This window comes from Mytilinidion resinicola (genome assembly GCF_010093595.1).
Source record: "Mytilinidion resinicola strain CBS 304.34 unplaced genomic scaffold BDZ99scaffold_9, whole genome shotgun sequence".
NCBI classification, from domain to species: Eukaryota; Fungi; Ascomycota; class Dothideomycetes; order Mytilinidiales; family Mytilinidiaceae; genus Mytilinidion; species Mytilinidion resinicola.
The window spans coordinates 477,282-491,483 of record NW_022985445.1 but is presented as its reverse complement, the minus strand read 5'-3'; the positions used below and the strand labels follow the sequence as shown (position 1 = coordinate 491,483).

Sequence of the window (14,202 nt, the reverse complement as noted above, 5' to 3'; positions counted from 1 at the left end):
AGGCATCAGTCAAACATCCGGCCAAGATCAGCGTCCGACTCATGATTACGGTCCGTATCCTTTACATCATGGAGGCCCTGCTGGCGAATAAGACCTTCTTGTCTCTTCCGTTGCCGTCTGACATGAGGATCTTCATATCCCTCTCTCACATGCTGCGATTTAGCAGAATCATTCGTTGAAGCATGACTATATTGGCCCTGTAGAGCATTGCGGAACCTAAGGATGCGGTCACTGTTGATTTGAAACCTCTCATTGGCCAACCCGACCATCATCCGGAGATAATCTTCACCGACGAAGGCAACGTTAGAGCCACTGGAGTCTTGGTAACCTATTATCGAGTCGAAAGAGAACCCGGCAGAGCGGACGGCGACCATGGGGTTCGTTTCTCCCTGCACAGAAGTGAAACCCATAGCACCACTTTCTCGGAAGGCAGCAGTGTTCGCAGCAGATAGAACTCGCTGAGCATGCTCAAATGAAGCTGTCAACAAGTGCAAGATCTGTTGGACGGTTAGAAACTAGTCATAGAAGTCAGTGGAAAGGACCTGAGCGTTACCATTGGCTCAAACTTTAGATGAATGTATCGTCGCCCGTGCTCATGATACTGGACATCCGAGCTCCCTAAAGACTGCAACCCAAATTCGCTGAAAAAAGAAGATTCAGAAGGACGTTTCGAAAAGTCGATGGGATCATGAGACACGAAAAGCCAAGTACCGCCGCCACCTTTACCTCCCGGTGTCGCGCGGGAGAGGTCGTTGTTTTTAGCACCTTCTGCTTGCGGTCTATTCTTCTTTCTACCTTCTAGGAAGACACTGATTCTACCTCCGCAACTACTCGTAGTCACTAGGCCATCCAGAGCGTTAATTTCGTCAATGAGTGTTCGGACGCTTTCGTCGATTGAGCCTTTAGGAGATAGATCGTTGTAGTCGTCTGCAGGCACAGCAAGCTGCTGGAGTATAGTCGCCTTTTTGGCTTCAAATAGAGATGTCATGTTTTTAGAGCAAGACGGTGTTGAATTTTCGTCGTGGGGCGCGAGCGCAGCCTGGCAGCCTGGCAGCCTGGCAGCCTGGCAGATCCCCAAAATGCGGGTCATCGAGCACGGACTCTCTTCTAAACCAACTCCACATTCCAACATCTTTTGTAGCTTCACACAACAATACCAGGAACCAATTTGAATACATCGTATCTCCTAGATAGAGCTATGCCTCGACGCTCCGCAAAGCAAGTCAAGGCTTCGGCCTCCCGGAGCTCCTCGAAGCGGCCCGCATCCCCGAAGGCAACGCCCATCCGGCAGTCAAAGCGTGCCAAAGCTACCCCTGCCAAAAGCTCGTACTTTGAGCACGACTCTGACGACGAAGTCGATGATGCAGCTTCGGAATTTGCAGAAGATGCCGATGGCGGGAAGGAGTCGGTCTACGATGAAGACGAGGCTAAAACAAGTCCATCGCCCTCCGCCGAATCTGATATTGAGGCGGAAGAGAGTGATGACGAGGACGAAACGCCACGAAAGAAGGGACACAAAGCCCAGCCAAAGAAGGGAGTCACAATGCCAATCCGAGGTGGCACGAAAGACAAGGACCTCTGGAAGACGGGCGCCAACTTGCCCCCCGGAACCCAAGTAATAATCAAAAAGCCCAAAGCTCGCGAGGCCGGGGACACGCCGTACACCGATGATAGCATTCACCCCAACACTATGCTGTTTTTGAGAGACCTTGCTGCAAACAATGACCGTGCATGGTTGAAAAGTAAGCTAACTTGTAGACTCGAGGAGGTGGTGTTGCAAGAGCTGGCTTGATATGCAAGAGGCTTCACATTTTCGCTGCAGCTAACGACTCTCCTAGTGCATGATCCGGACTATCGAGCTTCTCTTCAAGATTTCACAACATTCTTGGAAAGCCTAACGCAAAAAGTTATCGAAGTCGACGAGACGATCCCCGAATTGCCGGTGAAGGATATCGTCAGTTCTGGCATAGCACATTGACCACTTCAGGTCGTCTCTGACCCTGCTGCAGATATTCCGCATCTACCGCGATATTAGGTTCAGTTCAGACCCTACTCCGTACAAAGTAAGTTCCCGTCTCGGTCTGTTCTTGTTGCATAATCAAGGATGCGCTGGTGCGGCACGGCTAGCAACCATCATGGAGATAGCACAACGTTGCTCTGGTGGAGCCACGACAGCCTGGCTTGCAAGCGCAGCTCCTGATCGTTACACACCCCTCAGGGGCCCCTTCGAGCATCTTACTGGCCCCAACAGAGGCTATGGCGATGTGACATCTCAACTCTTGCATACGAGCGTCTGCTAAAGGTTTCTAGACTCATTTCTCGGCAGCATGGTTAGCTTCCTGCCCGTCTTCATGCATCCAAGTATTGATCTTTGGTTAGGTCACGCACTGGCCGTAAAGGGCCATATGCAGCGTATTACGTGCAGATCAAGCCTGGTGGAAACTTGGTCGGTGAGTCTTGCCTCTTATTTTCGTCACATTGGCACAAGAGCATCTCGGGGCCACTGCATCTACGCGAGCTCCTCGTGAGTGTATAACATCGCGACATCATCTCCAGGAGTCCTGCTGTGAAACCACCGACAACGTAGGATTTCGCATATGGCACTCCCACCCGTGTGCTTTAGTGCTCTCATGCAGTCCGCATGATTACTCACTGAGGCTGCCGGCGTGAAGTACAGCCTTGACGAGGTTGTTCATGGGCCTCGACTTGTTGCACAGCCAAGTATGCGCACGCAAGTCTACATCACGTACATCTAGAGGCGGGGAGAACATGGCTACTTCTTGGACTACGTCTAAAGAAGGGCAGATATTCAGCATCGCTCAGGCCACGCAAAACCCATGAGATCCTGCCTCTTGTACTCCCACACAAAGCCGTAACTTGCCCACAGTGACTCGAGAACGGAAACTTCTGCTCTGTTCATCATCCAGGACTCACTCGCCAATGTGGCTGTAGCGTCTGGCTGGATTATTTCCAAGCTGCGTTGTTCATCGAGTGACGCTGTTTGGGCTGTTGCTGCTTCAGTGTCAACCATCGCAAGCATTGCTCAACGGTCGCCAGTATATATAGTCTCCTCCATATCGCGCTCTCCTGAAGGGTTCAGTGAAGAGGTCGTTACTGATGGGGCGCTTTTTGTGCAGCAAGCGTCGATTGTGAAAGGGCGGTGGGTCCCGGTGGACCGCGGAACGATCGTGACGCAAGTCTAGGGAGGAGGATGGTGCGTCGGCACTCACGACAGCGAAAGCTGCGAGCTTCAGTCAACTACAAGCCTGTATAGGCTGGCGGATTGAGGTAGTATGATGAGATGGTTGATGATGGCCTCTGGGGTGCGCTGCAATGGTCAGCCAAGGGTGTCAACAAGAGACTCCCAATCGAACAGGAGCCATCTCGATCCAGTGAAATGCTGCAGATGGACCATGAGGAGGGTATATGGTTGTCGCATGCCCTTTCGAGGAGAAACAGCATCCCTCGGGTGTGTTTTCTCTGTTGGATTGAGGTGTTTGTCGATGACGCGATCTGACCATGGCCGAACAGTTCGATCTCAGCACCTTGGATAGCAGACTGACGCTGCGCTGATGCCCCGAGATGTCTCTTTGCCATTCAGCGTATCTTTGTGTGTCCTTTTGGCAGGCTAACGCGTGTTTGAAGGTGGAGGACTGTGGTGCCCAGCAGCTGAGCCGCTCAGTCTCCTGCGACGCGACATCGACAGGAACCCGCACAACATCAAGCGTGTGCTCACTGATGCTGGAATCCGACGAGCATTCCTCGGAGGGGTCGCCGGCAATGAGAAGAAGGCCGTGACTGCGTTCTGTAGTCAGTCTGAGAATGCGTCGAACGCGCTCAAGACGAAACCCAAGGTCAGTTACTTCAGTTCGTCTTAGTTCATCAAGCAAGCACTAGATTGCATCACCTGCCAGGGCTGGAGCCCTTCTGAAGTCTGTCTGGCAAGCAGACACTGGTGAGTCTACTCCTGTTGAGGTTGTTATTGGGTTGTATACACGCGTCCTGGGTGCAGCCAGTGCACGACATTCGATGGCACGGTCAGTCAAAGGAGAAAGTAACAGAGAATTCGAACCATCTCATCCATACAGACATGATAAGACGATGGAATTGATGGTTTCAAGGGAGCTCGATGGATGTGAGGGCGGGTGCGGGTTGAATTCTTCGAGAGTTCGGTACCAAGCTATATCAAGTGGACCAATGTCATTGGACGGAACATCACCATCCCGGAAAACCTCCTGAATTTTGGTAAGGAGCCACTCCGATTGAGTCTATGGAATATGCTAACAAGACACTAATACGTCCATCCATAAAAACACGCTCAAACCATTGAGAAAAGAAATGGGTGTTGTTTTGACCCTTCTTCTCCTCATCAAGTCTCAGCAACCGGCCCTTCTCTATCAACGATGCGACGGCATGACCGGCGTGGCGAACCTTCTTCCGAACCGCTTCACAACGCCAACCCTTTCCGGCTGAGGAGGAGATAAACCTACAGGAGATCGTCCCATGCCGTGTAATCTGAGGGAATTGGACATTGAAAAACCATCACTGAAACAGCTCCCCCTATCGGCTTATTCATTCATGAAAGACTAACTCTTATTTCTGGGACTGAAGCTTCTCTGAAAAGTCCTAATTGTTCGCTGTATAGGAGAGAAGGACTGACGGACGTTGATAGGGATACGAAAACGACCACAAGGACATCCAGCTCCTGCGGCTTAGAAACTTCACCATCGGGACAAAGCTGGCAGACGATGAGGTTGTCGGACCTAAGGGTCTGGACCGAATCTTCGAGCTGCTCTCGTGCATGGTGCCCTTTGTAAGTGCCCTCCTATCCTTGCGTCACGCCCGTCTTGCCGCCTCCAGCATCAGGACGAGGACAGCAGGTCAGACCATTTCGCAGCGGGCGAGCTGAAGGGGGGGCAGCGGGCGGCCTCGAATCTCGATGCAGCAGTCTGCGGTTTTCAACTCTGGTACCCTAGCACGTAGCCTCGCTGGCGCTGGTGCGTTGGCACTGCAGGCTGAGGGCACCTGAGTCCGTCCGCAGGCCGGCCCACGCCGCTGCTCGCTCGAGTGCTGAGTCGCTTCCGCCTGCGAGTCGCCTCCAGTCGGTGAGCTGGCCCATTTCCCACCCAGCGCTAATGTGGGCGCTGCCGCAGATCACCTACCTCAACAGCGTCGTGATGCCCGACGCAGCCGCGGATTCGAGCAGCTCAGAGGAAGAGTCCGCAGAGGGGGAGGGCGAGGGCGAGGGCGAGGGCGAGGGCGGGGAGGGGGGCAAGTAACACGGATTTTTGACGAGGGGGGCAGGTTTATGCCAGTGTGCGGCGAGACAAGCAGCAAATACTACAAACGGGCATGCTATGACCTTGCAAATCGACGGCCGCGAGCGGCGAGTGGCACAGCGTGCGTGATGGTGCTGGGTGACGCAGCGAATGAGAGGGGGCGTAGAGCCGCCCCGGCAGAGGCGCATCTGCTCTCCACTTGCGTGCAGTAGCTTGGGCGGTGGCCTCCCGCGCACACATGAGCTGAAGGTCACGTTACTTAGCAGCCCGTCGCCGACAGGGAGGTCCTTGGGCACCGAGCCGAGTTCTGCCGCGATCGAGCTACGGCCCGCTCCTTGTGCTTTTCTGCGCCCGCGTGCCTAGCTGTGGAGAGCGGCCGCGCCGAGGAACAGCCGCCCAGTCCCGCCGCACTGCGGCCAACACAGCCAACACCAGCCCAGCCAGGCATTGCATCGCAGCTCGAATCCTTTCCATGCACCATCCGTCCACGGCGCCTCCGCCCCGCCCGCTCGCCCGTAGCTTGCTTTTCGCTCGCAGCAGGCCGTCAGCAGCTCGGGCGCCAGGGAGCCTGGAGCTGCCTGATGCCATCCCACAGACGCCGCGCGCATCCCGGTCGCGCTGCCGGGAACGGTTGCGAATTGTTTCCTGAGGGCCGGCCCGCATTTCGTGCAAATGGAACTACAGTAGGGTCCTCCAGGGCTGTGCCACTGCTTCCAATTCACTCGTCCTCGTCCGCACATGGCCGCAGCTGGCACGCTGGCCTGCACCCGTCGGCATCCCTCGCCGCCGTTGAAGATTACAGCTGCAGGCGCGCATGCGGCGTCGCGAGTGTGGGGTCGAGCGGTGTGTGGTCCTGTCCTCTTCTTGCCTTGCAGCAGCCGGCTCAACGGGCGACGTCTTGTTCGAAGCGGTGCCGCCTGCGTCTGCTTGACAAATGCGCCGAGCCAATTGACTCTGCAGATGCGGCGTGGGTGCGTCTGTACGAGAGCCGTTGCTGCTTGACGTCGATGCTGGGCGTGGAGAGGCTCGCACGTCAACCCTTCGGCAGCGATGGATCGGCGGCGTGAGCTCATCCAGCATCGTCGCCGTATCACGGCCCTGGATATCGCGTCGACGCCAGGAGTCAGCTGCAGCGCCCTTTGGAGAAAGAGGTGGCCCCCCGGTCCCCCGACGGTGAATTTTCCAGATCGTCCCGCACCACATGCGGTCCCTGCTGCTTCGCTGGCCTGGTCGAGCATGATGCAAACGGATGCGAGGGAGAGGGCGCGGAGCGATGAACTGCGCATATCCGCTGCCGATACACGGGGATCCTGTGCGTCCGTCGACACTGGGCGACTGGCAACGTCAGCAGGCTCGTCCCGCCGGCTTCATCTTGCAGACGACGCCCTGCACCTCCATCGCGACTCCTTGTACGACGGGCAACCGCGGCCGGGATGGCGAAGCACTGCTCTTCACCTCGCTCCAGACCGCGTCACAAGACTTGCCAGAGTCGCTTTTCTCTGACATCGGTGAGGAGGTGTGCGGCGCAGCGGGCCAGGATTGATAACGGTGCTGGCGGCGCTATCACATTTCCGTCTCGTCTGGTGTTGGTGGCAGAGCACGCTGCAGAACACCTTCAACACATGCTCTATTAGGGCCAGCGTCCCGAACCGCGCGGGGCCAAAAGCAGCTGACGCGAGGAGGGCGGGCACAGGCGACTGGGGATTCCGCCGACATCGCGCTCCGGGTGTGGTCTGGTTGTGGGAAGTGAGGAGCGTAGCAAGAGCACTGCAATCTGCGTGCAACTTGCAAGATCGCTTGTCCCCGTCTATATGCGGCCAGAGGACCCGTTATAGGCGCAGCGGTGACGGCCGTGCGACGAAGCGCGACAGTTGCACGAGGAGTCTGATATTATTCCCTAGACGCGCTTTTCCCGCCAGCCCACAACCCACGCCATCCCACCATCGCCCAGCTTCGCCCCGGCCCGTGATGTTTCAGTGATAGTTCCCGGCGGGCGCCCTGCACTCTCCCGCTGTCCGGAGTATCAGGGACAGGAACTGTGCAACTGCCCGCCCCCATGTCCAAGCGGCCAGCCTTGGGCGCAAGCAAACGCTGAAACGCAGGCCGACGACGCCGAAATCGTCGACTGCGAGCCCGTGGCCACGACCGTCCAGTGCCAACACACGCTGCCCAGGCTTTCTGGCCACACACCGGCTGGTTCGTGAGTCCTGAGGCAAATGCCTCGGCGGGCGTGCATGGCGCTATGATAGGCGGCTGCTGCATCATACGAGTTGTGGTAAGCACGGAAGGAGCCCGATAGTGCTTGAACTGACGGGCCTGTTGATCTTATGACCGCGAGAGATTTGCTGCGTTGCGGCGCCGACGCTGGATTGGATTGCAAGCCCTGCGGTCGATGGAGACGCTCTGCTAGAGGCGGTCCCTGCAACACCACTCCGACGACGACGTCTGCTTGCCACCAGCAGCGCCATGGCCAAACGGTTCGCGCAGCGCCATGGCTCGCCCCCAAGTGGGTTTCGCCATCATGGCCAGCTGCAGGAAGGCCGGCACTATTCTAGAGCATTTCTCGGTTCCCTGGGCTTGTCAGCGAATGGCCAGCGCGGGGACTGGGCTTCCGGGATGCTGAATCGAAGCAGCCGGGGCAGACGAGCGTCTGTAACAGCGGGCAGCACAGCGGCAGGTTTCTCGCGCTGATTCGAGCCCACACCAGCCGTGACGACATGCCTCGCGGACGACGACGACAGGATGAGCAGCGCACATGCGGCCAGCCGGTCGGCTCTATTCAGACGACTTAATATCTCCAGAGGTGCGCGCAAGCCTCAGCTCGTTTGCTGACGGGCGCTGACTGGCCACGCGCAGCACCACCAACAAACTTTTACCGTCGCGCATTCTGTGATTGGAGGGGTGACGAGGAGGCCGCATTTGAGGCCGATCCACCCCCCCGACAGCCCTACTGCCATCTGTCACTCGGCGTGCAGCCAAACGAGCGCCCTGCCTGTGACTGGGGACCACCCGCTGACCAGGATTGCGGCTGGCGCGACGGCCCCTCGTTGCGACGGGTTCGCAGGGCGCCGTGAGTCCTCGGCCAGCAGCGCCAGGGCTCGGGCCAGCCGAGAGAGAGGGCCTCGTCGCGGCAGGTGACGTTGGCACGGCCGTGACGGGGTTTCCTTCATCGAGGGCGCGCCATGGTTCGCAGCGGGCGGGAGTCCTTGTGGTCGGGAGTGGTTCGCCCCCGGCGGCGTGGTGGGCGGTGGAGCGGGTGACGGTGGAGCTGGAGTGGTGGAACTAAGATAGGGTTTTTGCCGCGCCCGATACGTGCCCTGGTAGCGTGGTCGCAGGGAGGGCGGCCGTTGGATGCCCGGAGGAGGCCTGTTGTGTGTAGTCTGCGGAAAGTGGCGGACAGGCAAGCGGACACCCAGAGCGGACAGGCATAGTGGCATGGACGGGTGGATGGGCAGTGGACGGGCAGTGGACAGGCAAAAGCGGATCGAGCAAGCAGAAGCGGATCAAGCGGCGAGCAAGCGCGGCGGGGGGTGCGTCAGCGCTCTAACAGACTGCGGCACAGTAATGGGGGGTTGGGAGCGGCGGGAGCGCTGAGGCCGTTGGGCGCTGGCCGTGATGATGCGTGGTTTGAGAAGGGCCGTGACGGCGTGAATGAGACCTCGGATGTACTCAGCGTGATGTGAGACGTCGGTGCCAGGTGCCAGGTGATGTGTTGAGTGATGTGGACGGTATTTCCAGGGCGCGGCCTCGGCCAGGGATAGCCATCTATGTACCGTCGGGGCAACTTCGTCGTGGACCTCGTGCGCGTGCCGTGGCCGTCTCCACTGCATCTTCACGTCCATCGTCGGCGGAGCCAGGGCAGCCACGAGGTGCATCGTCAAAGAGTGCGGCGGGCAGGTCCGCGACGGGCCTCCGCTAGCCTGTCTGGGAGCTGCAGCTCCAGTTTCTCCCTGCGGAGATCCCCTCCCCAGCCCGCGTCCACCAATCGCCCGGCCGAACGCCACGGCCCGGCCAGCAGCATTGCACGCACCAGGGGGCCGTTCCAGCATCGCGCCGTCTGTCAGGAGCCGGCCTAGCTGGTTGCTCGCAATGCCTGGCATCCCGCCGTGGGTCACGCAGCTGCTTTGGGCTGGTCACGCCGGCCGGCCCGTCTGCTGCCACCCGAGCCCGCGCTCGCCGCTCTGCAGCAGCGTCCCAGGCCTGGCGTGCGCGTATTTCCATGTTGCGCGGCTGCACCGCTGGCACACCGTCTCGTCGTCGGCGTGGGGCAGGCAGCGCATCGCAAGGCTCGCTACCACCGGCTCTGCAGACAGCGGCGCGCGTGCCAGGCTGCCAGGCCGACGCTGTGCCCGCTTGGGCCGCGGCAGGGAGCCGACGGTGACGGCAGGGAGGCGGCCGGTGCTGGGTGATATTAACAACGGCACGCCTTCCTTGGGCCGTTCTAGTGGCCCTCTGCCGTCTTCCCAAAAACTCGCCCTCGCCCTCCCTCGGGTCTTCGCCTCCAGAGTGTCGGATCCTGACCTCCCCACTGCGCCCGCGACATCGCCATCTCGAGTCCACGCCCACCACGCCGCCGCCCGCCGCCTCGGCGCATCACCTCTGCTGCGCTGAACACCCCTCCATCGATCGCCTGAACCCTCACCTGCATCGCCCGCCTGCCGCCTGCTGCTTGGCGCAGCACTGCCTCTCTGACCTGCAGCCCTCCCGCATCCTGCGGGCCGCCCTCTGTGCTACACCGCGCTGCGAATCACCGAACTCGCCCTCACCTCACACAGGCCCTGGGCATGGTTGACGTTGCACCCGATCTTTAAGGCGGATACAGACACGGCGCCGGCTGCTCCCAAGCCTCCTCTCTACAAATGTACCCCAACCACCCCGGCGGCCACGGTCACAACGGACAGAACGGCCACAACGGGCACAACGGTCTCAACAACGGCCAGCACCCTCACTGGAATCCCAACCAGCTGCCGCCCTCGCACGCCACCAACGGCGACTACCCTCCGCCGAGTCACGTATGTTGCGCTGCCCTGCGCCTCCGCCGTCTTCACTGCTCCGTCACTGACTCCCACTTCACAGCACCCCGCGCCGCAGCACCCAGGCCATCTCGGGCAGCATCAGCAGCATCCAGGCCATCTGCCGCCGCAGCCCACCGAGCCTCGCCCCGACGCTGGTCTGCAACACCACCAGATGCCTGGATATCGACTGCCTCCACCGGGCGACTGGGCTCGTGGTGGGCAACCGCCGCTTGATCCATATCGCGGCCCTCCCCCTCCCTATGGCGGTCCTCAGCAGCCTGCCCCGCGCCAGCGCACTGCCATTGCCTGCCGGTATTGCAGGAGACGCAAGGTAAGCTAAGTAGCTGCTCTGGCTGCGTCTGGTCGCTCACCTTCCGTTCAGATCCGCTGCTCCGGCTTCGAGGCGTCAGAGGACGGGCGGTGCACTAATTGTTTGAGGTTCTCCCAAGACTGCATCTTCACGCCCGTCTCTGCTCAAACGCAAGCCTTTGTGCCCGCTCACACGAGATGGCACGGCGTTGGGCAAGCTCCGCAACTTTACGGAGCGTATGGACAGCCTCTGCCGCCGCAGACGCACACGCAGGAGGCCTACGCTCCGCCGCGCGCCCAAGGCTACCCGCTGCCTAGCCCGACAGGTCCGTATTCAGCTCCTGGTCCGTATGCATCTCCTTTGAGCTCTGTCTACGATGATCGGGGCGCTCGTGATGCCTACAACAGCAGGAAGCGGCCCCTGGCTGAGCCTCACACCCCGACGCTTCCGCGGCCAAATCCTGCTTCGGTATCATCACAGTTTCCCCTTCATCGAGGGCCAGGCTCCGAGTATACGTACCCTGACCCAACCGCTCTAACACCGGCCGCTGTGTCTCCAGCTTCCTCTTCGGCTTCATATCACTCCGCGCCTCAGCAGCCGCAGCCGAATCCGTACTACACCACCCAACCACCGCGCCGCTCTTCTCCTCAGAGCGCCTATTCGTACGATCCCAGCCGCACTTCGTCATCTCCGCACACGCAAGCGGCTCCGAGCACGCCGGGAGGCACCCCTCAGCAAGCTTTCGCTCCCGAGAACGCCCTGCGGCCGCTTCCACCGCGCTCTGACGGCAGAACTCCGCCGCCGCCAACCTCGCAATCCTCTACTCGGTCAGGCATGCGCATTAGCGACATCGTCGGCGACTCGGGCCAAGGACGGAGCTCCACTGACAGCGATATGCTGAATCAACTCAACAGGCGACCAATGTAATTACCGTAATTCAAAGACGTGTTTTGGTGTTCAAGATGGGTTCGCGGGTCCGCACATGGCCTGGAGCTGGATCTCTAGAAAAAGGGCCAGAAAAATCACTCGATGTGGACAAGAGCCTGAGTCTGCCATTTGCCCAACCCAAAAGTTACGTCTAAAACGGAGCGAAATATGGAGTGGTCTGATTTTCGAAATCGTTGCTTTCCGGAATGCTTTATTTGCCTTGCCACGATATACCCGTCAAAGGAGGATTTCGTGAGTACTGGCCGGTGCAAGTGGGTGGGAGGTACAATTGCAGCGATTTTTATGCATGCTTTCATTGCGTTTTCTTCTCCTCGAACTCCATACAACTCTCTCTCCCTCTATCTCTCTCTGGGTCTCCTTGATCAGTGAATTTCCATGCACATATGGTGCGGCTAGCTCTCCGGTGGCATGTTCGGAGTGAGTTTGGCATTTGCGCCTTCCGATGTCTCTGCACGTTTCAAGTAACGAGTGCCCATCATATTTTTATGCCTTCCGCCGCTCCTCCGAAACTCTTCGTGGGCGGGCCTTCACTTCTGGTACGCCAAACATACTTAATTTGACTACTCTACTCGTAGTCTCTATGTCTCCTCTGGTTCTCTTTTCTTGGTTAAGCGCAGAAACCCAGGCGGACCAGCCTATGGCAGACTCCGCTCTGTGGTAATTATGTCTCATCAAATGCCCGTTTCCGGCTCGCAACTTTCAGTAATTCCTTCACATGGTACTTTCCGTGGAAAAATTGTGGCCGTCTGCGGGACCAGTGGCAAAAAACTGCCGTGAGGCGGCGAAACACCAAAGCCCTAGCGGCCAAGGAAAACCACCTGCCACTCTCGTCTCCCGCCTGCACGGACGCATCGCCAACGACGGTGCAGTGTTGCGTTGCGGGCCGGTGCACGCCTTTTTTCCTTCGAATCGCCGATTTATTCTCATGCGTTTTCGGCTGTGGCTTACGTGGTTCATGTTGGTGGTGCAGCGTTGTCTTGTTAGATTGGTCAGCGGAGCAAAGTGGCGGTGGACGTCGTTTCTGCATGTTCAACCTTTTTTTTTTCTCCACGCAGCGAGCGGCAAGCAAGCTAGCGGACCGGTGAAGGTTCCAGGGGTTGCGTGGGTGGATGGATCGCGTTGTGCTAAGTTCAGGCTTTGACCCTGACGTCTACGGTGGTGGCGGTTGGTTGACTTGAATATCTGCTGCGTTTTCTGCGGTTTTGCGTTGTGCGGTTCTTCTCTTTTTGTTCGTTCTAGGTTCTACATACTCGAAATCAGTGGGGGGGTGGCGCGCTTTGCTTTCGGTGCGATACGGGGTTGTCGGTTTGATTGGGTGGGCGGTACCTTTGATTTTGCTTTAACGTCGATCTGCTACGTTTGCTTTTCGGGAGGCTGTCTGAATTGATTTATGCGCTGTATGCTCTAGTATCACTATCTACGTCGGCTCTGTTTTTTTAATACGTTGCGAAAATTAGCGTAATTTACGCAAAGTATGTTGATATCTTATACACCGCACCTTCTTAGGCCCAATTGCGAGTGTCTAATATTATCACGTGGATTCGCTGTGGATTGCTCGTACTACTATCACTATCCAGCAAGGTGCTCACGCCGTACCTCACACTGGCGTCCAGTCACCGGACTCGAGACTGAGGGGTCGGGCTCGCCTCTCCTCTGATCGGTGAGAATGTGAATGGTGACAGTGTGTAACCTCCCCTGCTGCGCAACATCGGACCTTCGTCGACCCGCTTGATAGAGCGCGTCTTGCTTCCGAGGGCTACAAGGCTGACGGTTACACAAGCTCCATGCACCCCGGATTGCCGTTCTCGGCTGAATGCAGAAAAGTACAGAGGAGCCACTCCAGCAATTCGAGTCGGGGGTTCTTAAGCCAGTCGTACCACTTTCTCCAAGTCCAGTATTCCAAATACGAAGGCCTGAACACCAGCTTCACTTATCTCCATTCCCCAAATGGGGTGCCAACTCATGTACCTAATCCAATCCAACCCAACCCAATGCCAATATCCACCACCACTAGTTATAATCCCCCCCCCACCTAACAAATCCAACACCGCCCAACCCCCCAGTAGTCGCCCCCTCAAGCCACCGGAGAAAAACCGCTGACCAACCCCCCAGAACACTGAACAACTCCGAAGCAGCAGCGCGATATCCCTGCGGGGCCGTCCAACCACAATTCCCTCCCAAATCCGAAAACCCCCCTGCGCTCCCGTGCTGACATGCATTTGCATCATCCTCGTCGAACTGGCAAAGTGGCACGCCTATCTTACATACATACATACATACATACACACATACATACATACAAACCAACACGGGCTCTCCCGCTTAGTATATTCGTATAAATAGACACCCCCCCCGGGGGATATGCCAAGGGCGGTTCGGGGCGCGGGAGGAGCATCCCTGCGTGTGTGTGTGATTGTCCCCCGCTGATGTACGTGTGCGTGATCCTGCTGCGAGCGTGCGTTTGCGACGGCCCGCCGATTTTTTGGGTTGTGGCAAGGATGCCGGGGGTGTGGGAATCAGCCTTACGGGTTGCCGCAGTAGGAGGATGGGCATGCGACGAGGATGAGGATGACGGAGGTTTGGGATATGGTTGGGTTTAGAGTAGGGCTGGCTGGCAGGGGGGGCTGAGTTGCTTTGCAGGCCCCCGGGG

The 14,202-nt window shown here is 58.3% G+C and overlaps 8 protein-coding genes across 8 annotated transcripts; 4 read left to right on the top strand and 4 right to left on the bottom strand.

The window, feature by feature from the left end:
• Positions 1–5: 5 nt before the first annotated feature.
• Positions 6–988, bottom strand: BDZ99DRAFT_387710 (uncharacterized protein; the record flags this gene model as incomplete). Its single annotated transcript, XM_033715534.1, has 2 exons — positions 6–497; positions 554–988. 2 exons carry the CDS (start codon positions 986–988, stop codon positions 6–8), a joined length of 927 nt encoding a protein of 308 aa, XP_033576967.1.
• A 168-nt stretch (positions 989–1,156) lies between these two features.
• BDZ99DRAFT_462616 (uncharacterized protein) lies at positions 1,157–5,223 on the top strand. The gene is made up of 7 exons (XM_033719888.1): positions 1,157–1,742; positions 1,839–1,954; positions 2,010–2,063; positions 2,311–2,330; positions 2,380–2,450; positions 3,646–3,854; positions 4,673–5,223. The coding sequence occupies exons 1-7, from the start codon at positions 1,199–1,201 to the stop codon at positions 4,907–4,909; spliced, it is 1,251 nt and encodes a 416-aa protein (XP_033576966.1). The 5' UTR covers positions 1,157–1,198; the 3' UTR covers positions 4,910–5,223.
• A 415-nt stretch (positions 5,224–5,638) lies between these two features.
• On the bottom strand, positions 5,639–6,565 carry BDZ99DRAFT_520092 (uncharacterized protein; the record flags this gene model as incomplete). Its single annotated transcript, XM_033725490.1, has 1 exon — positions 5,639–6,565. One exon carries the CDS (start codon positions 6,563–6,565, stop codon positions 5,639–5,641), a length of 927 nt encoding a protein of 308 aa, XP_033576965.1.
• A 1,674-nt stretch (positions 6,566–8,239) lies between these two features.
• Positions 8,240–8,716, bottom strand: BDZ99DRAFT_520091 (uncharacterized protein; the record flags this gene model as incomplete). Its single annotated transcript, XM_033725489.1, has 1 exon — positions 8,240–8,716. One exon carries the CDS (start codon positions 8,714–8,716, stop codon positions 8,240–8,242), a length of 477 nt encoding a protein of 158 aa, XP_033576964.1.
• A 66-nt stretch (positions 8,717–8,782) lies between these two features.
• BDZ99DRAFT_520090 (uncharacterized protein) lies at positions 8,783–9,328 on the bottom strand (the record flags this gene model as incomplete). The annotated part of the gene is made up of 1 exon (XM_033725488.1): positions 8,783–9,328. One exon carries the CDS (start codon positions 9,326–9,328, stop codon positions 8,783–8,785), a length of 546 nt encoding a protein of 181 aa, XP_033576963.1.
• A 40-nt stretch (positions 9,329–9,368) lies between these two features.
• BDZ99DRAFT_520089 (uncharacterized protein) lies at positions 9,369–9,890 on the top strand (the record flags this gene model as incomplete). The annotated part of the gene is made up of 1 exon (XM_033725487.1): positions 9,369–9,890. The coding sequence occupies one exon, from the start codon at positions 9,369–9,371 to the stop codon at positions 9,888–9,890; it is 522 nt and encodes a 173-aa protein (XP_033576962.1).
• Positions 9,891–10,138: 248 nt separating this feature from the next.
• Positions 10,139–11,531, top strand: BDZ99DRAFT_487961 (uncharacterized protein; the record flags this gene model as incomplete). The annotated part of the gene is made up of 3 exons (XM_033722875.1): positions 10,139–10,291; positions 10,356–10,625; positions 10,677–11,531. 3 exons carry the CDS (start codon positions 10,139–10,141, stop codon positions 11,529–11,531), a joined length of 1,278 nt encoding a protein of 425 aa, XP_033576961.1.
• A 563-nt stretch (positions 11,532–12,094) lies between these two features.
• On the top strand, positions 12,095–12,860 carry BDZ99DRAFT_301311 (uncharacterized protein). The gene has a single exon (XM_033714196.1). The coding sequence runs from the start codon at positions 12,268–12,270 to the stop codon at positions 12,691–12,693; it is 426 nt and encodes a 141-aa protein (XP_033576960.1). The 5' UTR covers positions 12,095–12,267; the 3' UTR covers positions 12,694–12,860.
• The last annotated feature ends 1,342 nt before the right edge of the window (positions 12,861–14,202 follow it).

Bases quoted from the DNA above. Each gene is read 5' to 3' on its own strand.
- BDZ99DRAFT_462616 (XM_033719888.1), top strand. From the start codon at position 1,199: ATGCCTCGACGCTCCGCAAAGCAAGTCAAGGCTTCGGCCTCCCGGAGC. The intron at 1,743-1,838 runs GTAAGCTAACTT...CGACTCTCCTAG, and splicing joins TGACCGTGCATGGTTGAAAA to TGCATGATCCGGACTATCGA. The intron at 3,855-4,672 runs GTCAGTTACTTC...GGACGTTGATAG, and splicing joins CGCTCAAGACGAAACCCAAG to GGATACGAAAACGACCACAA.
- BDZ99DRAFT_301311 (XM_033714196.1), top strand. From the start codon at position 12,268: ATGGTACTTTCCGTGGAAAAATTGTGGCCGTCTGCGGGACCAGTGGCA.